This window comes from Bison bison, unplaced genomic scaffold, assembly GCF_000754665.1.
Source record: "Bison bison bison isolate TAMUID 2011002044 unplaced genomic scaffold, Bison_UMD1.0 scf7180017864492, whole genome shotgun sequence".
Classification (NCBI taxonomy): Eukaryota; Metazoa; Chordata; class Mammalia; order Artiodactyla; family Bovidae; genus Bison; species Bison bison.
In genome coordinates this window covers 9,874,169-9,884,010 of record NW_011495051.1, presented here as the reverse complement: position 1 = coordinate 9,884,010, position 9,842 = coordinate 9,874,169, and the positions used below count along the sequence as shown (strand labels likewise).

The 9,842-nt window shown below is 40.7% G+C and overlaps 1 protein-coding gene across 5 annotated transcripts in view; it reads right to left on the bottom strand.

Moving 5' to 3' along the window:
- RAD18 (RAD18 E3 ubiquitin protein ligase) overlaps window positions 1-9,842 on the bottom strand; it is a 113,143-nt gene that overhangs the window by 13,705 nt on the left and 89,596 nt on the right. For 4 of the 5 annotated variants that reach the window (XR_824206.1, XM_010828407.1, XM_010828411.1 and 1 more), the window contains one exon: window positions 5,539-5,601. The exons of the other annotated variant lie outside the window; for it this stretch is intronic. Coding sequence is in view for 3 of the 4 variants with exons in the window: in XM_010828407.1 (XP_010826709.1) it covers window positions 5,539-5,601 (63 nt within the window). In the remaining variant the exon portion in view is untranslated. The remainder of the gene's footprint in view (window positions 1-5,538; window positions 5,602-9,842) is intronic. 5 annotated transcript variants of the gene reach the window in all.

Genomic DNA, 9,842 nt, shown 5'->3' with positions numbered 1-9,842 from the left:
AAGGCTGAGCGCCGAAGAATTGATGCTTTTGAACTGTGGTGTTGGAGAAGACTCTTGAGCGTCCCTTGGACTGCAAGGAGATCCAACCAGTCCATTCTGAAGGAGATCAGCCCTGGGATTTCTTTGGAAGGAATGATGCTAAAGCTGAAACTCCAGTACTTTGGCCACCTCATGTGAAGAGTTGACTCATTGGAAAAGACTCTGATGCTGGGAGGGATTGGGGTCAGGAGAAGGGGACGACAGAGGATGAGATGGCTGGATGGCATCACTGACTCAATGGACGTGAGTCTGGGTGAACTCTGGGAGTTGGTGATGAACAGGGAGGCCTGGCGTGCTGTGATTCAAGGGGTCGCAAAGAGTCGGACAGGACTGAGCGACTGAACTGAACTGAACTGAAAGATGAAAAGTTTCTCCACAGTGAGGGGACACCCAGAGAGGTTCACAGAATTACCTGGAGAAGAGAAGAGGGAGGAGGGAGATAGAGGTGACCCAAGTTAGATGAGGTGGAATCAAAAGAGAGAGCAAGCTAGCCAGTAATCACTTCCTTATGTGCGCTCCACAGTCTGGATCGCTCAGAGATGTTCACGGAGTTACACAGAGAAGAGAAGAGGGAGGAGGAAACAGAGGTGGCCAGGAAGATAAAGGGGGGAATCAAAAGGATAGAGACAGATCCAGCCAGTAATCAGTTCCCTAAGTGTTCTGCACAGCCCAGAACACACAAGAGATTCACAGAGTTGGGTAGAGAAGAGAAGGGGGAGGGAGGAGATAGAGGCGACCTGGTGGAGAAAAAGGAGAGTCCAAAGGGGGAGAGAGCAGTCAAGATAGTAATCTCGCTCCCAAGTAAAAATGGGTACTGAAGATTGGGTTCTTAAATGTACAAAATTGATAACAACTACCAAAAAGCAAAGATTAAAAATCTAGAGTAGAGGTTGGATTTTCAAAAATACAATATTAAAGAAAAAAAGTCACAAAAATTATTATATATATATATATATGAAGTTTGCTTTAAAAAATAGGGTCTCTCTTTTTTTGTTGCAAAGTAATAGTAGGTTATAAAAATGAAAATTAAAGGAGTAATAGAGGGCTTAAAATTTTTTTTAATTTAAAAAAATAAAGAATGATAGTAAAAATAGTAAAAATATATCTAGGACTTTCTCTGGTGATGTTGTGGGCAGTGTGGGGTCAGTTCATTTTCAGATAGTTCCTTGATCCGGCTTATATTTCTCAAGATCTATAGGTCCCTTCCTATGTAGTTGGTACTAACTACAGGGTTTTAATCTATTGCACCTGTCACTTCCAGGGCGGTTCCTTCTGTTTTAGCTTCTGTTTGCTGGTCTCTTCAGTGTCTAATTTCCACCCTGACACAAGGGGGCGGTGGTGGACCCTTTTTTAGGCTCACTTGTTGAGTCGTGCTGTGGGGAGGGAGGGACACTGCAAACAAATAACACTGGAGTGTGTTCGCAGTGTCTCGGTCACACTGGGTTTGCCCCCACTCACAGTGTGTGTGCTTTCCCTGTCAACACTGCTTAGGCTCTAGGTTGCTCTGTTGGGAACTGTCTGAGGCCGGCCCTGCGTTGTATGCACTTCCCAGGTCTAAGCTGCTCAGGTTCAGGTACTCAGGTAGTCCTCAGAGGCGCAGACTCGGTTGGGCCTGCGTTTTGTGCCCTTCCCAGGTCCAAGCAGCTCAGGTGACCAGGTGTTTGGTGAGCGCGGTTGCTGTGACTTATCGCCTCTCCTGTCCCTGCTGCTCGGTTTTCTGGGTGTACAACCGGCACACCTTCTCAGGCGGATGTTGGCTGTCCAGAATCCCAAGAAGTCTTAGCAACGAAGCCTGCTTGCAGTTTGGTAGATAATGCCTCTCTGGGGCCGCGATTGCCCCCTTCCGGCTCTGGCTGCCTGTCACCAGAGGGGGTTGGTCTGCAGCCTGCTAGCTCTGCTCAGTCGTTGTTCTGAGTGGGCCTGACGGTGTCTTAGGTTAGGGCTTTTCACGTGGTAGCTATCCCACAGTCTGATTTGCTAGCCCAAGTTAGTTCCCTCAGATTGCCTTCAGGGCATTCAGGCCCAGTCCTTACTCTAAGCAATGCAGCCCGTGCCTCCCTGCCCAGCCCCCGCTTGCTAGTGGCAGATGCAGACATCTGCACTGCTTCTCCGCTGGGGGAGTTACCACTGGGCACGTAATCTGTGGGGTTTAATTATTTATTTTTCCTCCTGGTTATGTTGCCCTCTGCGGTTCCAAGGCTCGCCACAGACTCAGCAGTGAGAGTGTTTCCTGGTGTTTGGAAACGTCTCTCTTTTTAAAGACTCCCTTCCCGGGACGGAGCTCTGTCCCTACCTCTTTTGTCTCTCTTTTTGTCTTTTATATTTTTTCCTACCTCCTTTCGAAGACAATGGGCTGCTTTTCTGGGTGCCTGATGTCCTCTGCCGGCATTCAGAAGTTGTTTTGTGGAATTTACTCAGCGTTCAAATGTTCTTTTGATGAATTTGTCGGGGGAGAAAGTGATCTCCCTGTCCTATTCCTCCACCATCTTAGAACCGCCTTCCTGATTCTGTTTCTAAAGCTGCACTGTGGCATAAGCTGGTTCAAACGGCTCCATATCCAGCTGAAACCAGGAAGCCTGGATTCCTACCCCAGCAGCGTCACTAACTAGCTGTGAACCTTAACCTTGTCAAACTTACCTCTCTGGAGCTCAGTGTCCTTCCCTATAAAATGAAGGGACTGGACTAGATGAACACTCACATCCTTCCAGATTTAACAGTGACTATCTGTGAGGATCAACGATGGGATTTGTTTTCTAAGTGCTTTCTCAGAGTAATGACTTTAAGAGGTTGGTCATCATTGACAAAAATGGGCTTGGACTCAGGAATTCTGGGTTTAAGCTTGTCACAGCCATTGATGTGAGGGTTTAGTTTAGCATTAACAGGGTGATTCATGGCACAAGAGGAAGTAGTTAGCTAATGAGTGGTCTCTTCTCCCAGAATTCAAAGTTCAGAAATGCTCAGGTGAAAATAAGGCAGCCACAATCTCAAACACTCATAAGACACTAGTGTCTGAGCCACCAAATACCTTTTCCATTCTCCCAGTGATTCAGCTATAATACTACAAAATGTCAGCACAGTAAGCCTCATTCTTGGGACAGACAATTTAGCTTAATGGTCAAAAGAGCTGAATTTTGACATACTAGATTGAAATCTCAGTTCTACCACTTATCACTTATTATTAACTGACCTTAGGGTAGAGATTTACCTCTTTCAGCCCCAGAGAGGCTTTCAGAAACATGAAGACATCAAGAACATCAGATTCCGCTGAGAAGTCAAAGGAGATGTGGCCTAACAAGTTGTTCTTTGGACTTGGCCACCTGGGTTTGATCCCTGGGCTGGAAAGATCCCCTGGAGGAAGGCATGGCAACCCACTCTAGTATTCTTGCCTGGAGAATCCCAGAGACAGAGGAGCTAGGCAGGCTACAGTCCATGGGGTCTTAAAGAGTAGGACACAACCAGGTGACTAAGCACAGCACAGTATAACATGGTCTTCAATGACTTCAGTAAAGGCTATTTCAGAAGAACTGTTAGGCCTGGCTGAGGATGCTGACGAGTAAGCAAGAGATGAGGAATGCAAAGTGCAAGTAGAGGCTGCCTACTGAGAAAGGCAGGAGAGACACAAGAGCAGTTGCAGGAGGAAACTAAGTGAGAGGGGAGGCTAAGTGTTTAGTTGGTTGGTTTCAAGTTGGGAACGATTCAGGCTTGCTGAAAACCCAATGAGAGGACTTCCCTGCTGGAGCAGTGGATAAGAATCCACCTGCCGTGTTGACGGCCTGAAGGCTGAGTTTTTTCACTCCTCTTATTTTGGCTATTGCTACTCTATAGCCAATGGGATTTGTGGGCTGGACCAGTGGTGACAGGGTTAGGAAAGGAAATGTAGGAATCTGGCTCTCAGAGACAAGGTTTGTAAACTTGCAACAATTTCAAGATTTCCTAGAATAAAATAATTCCCAAATGATTTTGAAATTGGATTTTTGTGTAGATCAAGATTAGGACAAGAATAGGTGTGCCTCTTCAGATACATTTGTGTAATTTAAAGAGTGTCATCAAGCTTTTGGTCTCTCAGTAGCACGTAATTATCCATAGTAGCAGTGTTCTTCCTGAAATCAATACGTTTAAGATCTTTTAGGTGTGTAAACAGTACAGAAGCATTGGTCTTACGTATCTTAAGTACAAACTGTACTTCTTTTGCACATTGGATTAAAGTTATTTCCATCAGCAAAAGTCTGTTTTTAACCAATATTAAAAGATTGTTAGACCAAATGTTTATATTCTTGAAATATATTTCATCGTTGGTTACAGTTTTAAGTGGAAGATGACTGCCTTTTCACAGCCATAAAGTGAATTATAAATGCTATTCCAATTCCAACATTTCTTCAGGAATATATTGAAATACCAACAATAGTTTCAATTAGGTTCTGTAATAAAATATCAGTTCTTTTAGAATGTTAAAAAAAAAAAAGAAAAAAATCTGCCTGCCAATGCAGGGGATACAGGTTCAATTCCTGGTCTGAGAAGATTCCCATATGCTGTGGAGGAATGAAGCCTGTGTGCCTAGTGACTGTGCTCTGCAACAAGAGAAGCCACCACAATGAGAAGCCCAAGCACTGCAATGAAGAGGAGCCCCTGCTTGCTGCAACTAGAGAAAGCTCGCACACAGCAACGAAGACCCAGTGCAGCCAAAAATATATTAAATTAAAAAATAAAAAAAACAAACAAAAAACAGTGCGAGAGAGAGAGAGAGAGGAGAAGCAGAAGTATTTCAACAAGAACAGAGAGAAGAGGTAATTTTCCTGATAAGAGGGCAGGAATGAGGTAGGAAAAACTGGACTCTATAATACAGGGAAAACCCTTTATTATAAAAGGAAGGAACTATAAAAGGAGGAATAAAATATGTACAAAACCAGGCAGATTTATACATTCGATGTTGGAAGGGTGAGGATTCCCACACAACAGCTTCTATTTTCTCTACAAAAGAAAAGACAAGGTCTTCAGCTAGGCTTGAGCCACTGAGAATTGAGAAGGGTACAAATAATCTCTGTGAAGAACAAGACAAAGAAATAATCACAGAAACAGTAAAAGTGCTAGGCAGTTGTGAGGGCCCACTTGAGGTGTGTGATCTTCCTGAAACTGCAGTGAAACAAATCTGCCTGGATAAACTACAATCTTATGACTAGCAATATTTAGGGAAGGATTAGAAGTTTTCTAAAGACTCTAAGCCAGTGCTTAAGGCCTGACTGTTAAATCCCGACTATAAGTTGCCCACTGGAACAATTTATCTTTAGAAGAAAAACTTCTGACAAGTAACCAGAGTTATTAAGCTAGAAGCAGAAATATACAGAAACAAGTAGTGAACCAGAAATCTTTATCTTGAGATGCATGAATTATTACTTTCTTAAGTCAGTAAGCACAAATATTCTTTGGTTTGCAAATCAATTGTATAGAACCATAATTTATCAGGTTAAAGTACATGACTATTTAGTGATGACAAGAACTCACTTATGTGATGCTTCCCAGGCTTCTTCTTCTTCTAGAAGATCTCTTATGATGTCTGAACTGGAACTAAAAGGATATGTAAGTCAATACTGCCTGATAAAAAACAAAAAGACTGTGCTTCCATTTATATAAAATTCTAAAAAATGCAACCTAATCTAAGGCGACAGAAAGCAAATCAGCAGACCAGTGGTTTCTGCGGGGATGGGCAAGGAGGGACTACAAAACGGCACGAGAAAACTTTGAAAATGATGGACAGGTCGTCATCATCTTCCTTGAGTAGATGACATCACAGTACATATGTGACAAACTCATCAAATTGTGTGCTTTAAATATTTGCAGTTTAAAATGTCTATTGACAGAAGAATGTATAAAGAAGATGTGGTATATATATACAATGGAATATTACTTAGCTACTAAAAAGAATGAAACCATGCCATTTGTAGCAACATGGATGGATCTAGAGAGTGTCATACTGAGAAAAATAAGTCAGACAGAGAAGAAACACCGTATGACGTCCCTTATATGTGGAATCTAAAAGGGAATGATATAAATGAACTTACTTACAAAACAGAAACATATTTAGAGACTTCAGAAAGGAGCTTATGGTTGCTGGGGAGAAGGATGGGGGAAAGGGATAATTATGGAGTTTGGGATGGACATGTACACACTGCTATATTTAAAATGGATAACCAGCAAGGACCTACTGTACAGCACATGGAACTCTGTTCAATGTTATGAGGCAGTCTGGATGAAAGAGAAGTTTGGGGTACACATATTTGTATGGTTGAGTCCCTTGCCATTTACCTGAAACTATCACAACATTGCTTGTTAATAGGCTATATCCCAATAAAAAATAAAAAGTTAACAAACAAATAAAATAAGTAAATATTTGCAGTTTATTATACATCAAATCAATGAAGCTGTGTTAAAAAAAACTTAATTAGTAATAATAATGAAAATAATCACTAAAGCTTAAATAAATCCCTTAATAAAAAACCTGAATTCAAATGGAATATAATCATGATCCTTTTCAATTTCAATTTATGGTAACCAAAGATCAAAGTATGTTTTAAAAATTGTATTTTAATGATGAAATTCAGAAGAGATATTAAGTTCCTTAGTGGCTGTTAGTCCCTTTGTAACCAAATAAAGTACAATGTAATTAATTTGAACTATACTTAAGTAATCAAATAAAGTATAATTAATTTGAACTGTACTTATACTGTAATTTGTTATAACGCAACCTAAAGTGCTGTGTAATCTTTGATCTGTGCAGAGAGGCCGAATCAATAGAGTAGAGAGGGCATGTATTATTTCTTTAAAAGAAAAATGCTTTGAGGCTTTAAGCCTACCAAATATATATAAGATGTACATGAATATAAAAAAAGCATTTCTTTAGACATCCAAGACACAGAATGTCATGGGCATTGTATGAGACAAATTAGAAATAGTCATCACAATCCTCAGGGTAGAGAAGGTTCAAACAAAGGAATACCTCTCTCTCAGGCAAGACACAACAGGTGTGGAACACAACAGTGCCAGTCTTATTTCTAGTGATATTCTCACAGATAACAAAAAGTTTAAAACTTATGAAGATTTAAAGTGCCAATGAATCAGTCTCAACCACTTCTGACAAACTGCTTTGAAGCAGTGTTTGCCTATGACTCCTGAACGAAAAAAAAAAGGGCAACAGTCAATAAACACAGCTCTGTACCAAATATTTTACTCAAGGGGTTTCCCCAATTCAGAAGACACTCAAGGAGCTACACACAGGGCGCCCCTGACTGTCATTTGTCACCGAGCACTATCCCCTGACCAATTCCCACCCACTAGGTAGCAAAATTGCTCCTACTGAGAACTCACGAGCCCGAGGAAATGGGGGAAAGGGGTGGTCATACAGCTGTGGGTCCTTGTAGGTCTCACATCACTAGAAAAACAGTAAAGTCGGCTACTTGCTGACATCCTCTTCCCAATACACACATACAATTTTTTTTTAACAGGAAGATTACAAAGCATCCCCACTATTCCAGCTAAGTAAGCAGGATGGCCAAGCCAGTCAAATAACATACTAGTTTGTGATCAATTTACTTCTGGGCTTTCAAATTACCAGCATAACTGATTTGTTGAAGGAAAATATCTGCAGTGTATTAATGACACAAACCTAATAGGTTTTTGCTACACTACCTCAGTGAGAACAGATGGTGGAGGAGGCATACAAAACACACATCTCAGAAGTGCTCTACAATCTCTTTTTCCTCTCCTACTTTATGACCACCGACCAACGTCATGCACGGCTCCTTGAATCCCTCAATTCTCATACCTTTCCTTCTATTCCAGCTTGTCACTAACCTGATAATAGCCAAATCACTAAACTGAATGATACAAAATTTGGGAGGTCTGACTTTTACGTAAAATGAAGTTTCAGCATATTTTGCTGTATCTGCTGCTTCAAGTCAAGTCACCACTACTAAGAAACTGTGAGTTGATGCTGACTAATACAATACCAGACAGAAATGTCCACTCCTTTTGAAGAAAATGTGCATGCATGCTCATTCAGTTCAGTTCAGTCATTCACTCCTCATTCACTCACTCAGTCATTCACTCCTGTCCAACTCTTTGCAACCCCATGTACTACAGCCCACCAGGCTCTTCTGTCCATGGAATTTTTCAGGCAAGAATACTGTAATGGGTTGCCATTTCCTACTCCAGGCGATGTTCCTGACCCAGGTATTGAACCCATATTTCCTAGCATTGGCAGGTGGATTCTTTACCACTGTGCCACCTGGGAAGCCCCTTAAGGTAATGTAGTTATTATGTTCTACTCAAAAGCCACATTCCTGAAATTAAACACAAAGTTTCACAAACAGGATTTTACAAAGAGACTACTGGGTAAAACAGGCAGTGTTACTAAAATGACCACTTCCAGATCTCCTCCTTGTGGAGAGTAGTAATTAGTACCTTTGAAATCTTAGTCATTTTAATATGGCTTTAAGATCAAAAATTCCTTTCACGTACTTTCAAGATATCTAAACAACCCTCCATAAGAGAAAATAACTACTCACTCTGGTATACCAAGAGTCAGGGCATGCACAAGCCTATAAAGCTGTAGTTCTTAATTCTTAGACAAGAAATTTTTTCAGAGTAAACTTCAGATTCCCTACAATTTGAATTTTAAACAGTCCAATAGATAATGATTTAAGAAGCCAGATGAATGTGGAGTCTGGAACTTGAAAGTTACAGCTCACTGTGGAAGGGTATTCAAATCACACTCTCTGATGTCACCATCCAGACAAGGCTAGAGTGGATATGATTATACAAACTAATACATAGACAAAGATTCACAGGCAAAAAATATGAATCCTGAATTCTATGGACTCCCACCCCCTATTTGGGAAGAGCCTAGTAGATCTATTTGAAACACCCACACTTAATTTTTCATAATTTTTCTTTAGACTTCATTTTCAGCTCAAACTTTCAAAAGTGTAAGCTTAGCTATTTTTTGTTTGCTGGCTGGTGGTTGATCTCTGTCCTAGTTGGTCTTCCTATAATTTATTCTTGTCATTCTCTGATCAAAAGTAGTGGCATAACATCTTACCAGGTGAAGGAAATAATTTCTTTGCTTATTTTTCTTGCAGCATCTTATCTCATTCTACCAGTGAAGATTTTACACCAAAGCTGAAAAGTGACATACCAAATACCTCTGGCAAAAGTATGACTGGTCATACTACACAGAATAAAAAAAGTCACAGATTTACGTATTAGACAAAGTTAAGGTTTCAGTCCTATTTCTGTCACTTAGCTTGTAATCCTGGGCAAGTTACTTAATCTTTCCTCATTATCCTGGTCTCTAAAGTCAGGATCAAAAAATATATAGTTTCAACTCTTTGCGACCCCTTGAAATACAGCCCACCAGGCTCCTCTGTCCAAGGAATTCTCCAGGCAAGAATACTGGAGTTGATTTCCATTCCCTTCTTCAGGGGATCTTCCTAACCCAGGGACTGAACTCAGGTCTCCTTCATTGCAGGCAGATTCTTTACCAACTGAGCCACCAGGGAAGCCCATATGTAGTTCACAGGAATATTATAAAGATTAATCAGTACTATAAAGATTAATCAATCACAGGAATACTATAAAGATTAAAATATTATAAAGATTAATACATAGAATGTTCAGTATACAGCTTGGCACATAGTAAGTGTTCAATAAATACTGCATCCATTTTCATAAACCAGATGTGGGTCTGAATTACGTAAATAACTGCCTCAGCACCATGCTTCAATTTGCCCTAGGAGACCAGATAACCATGT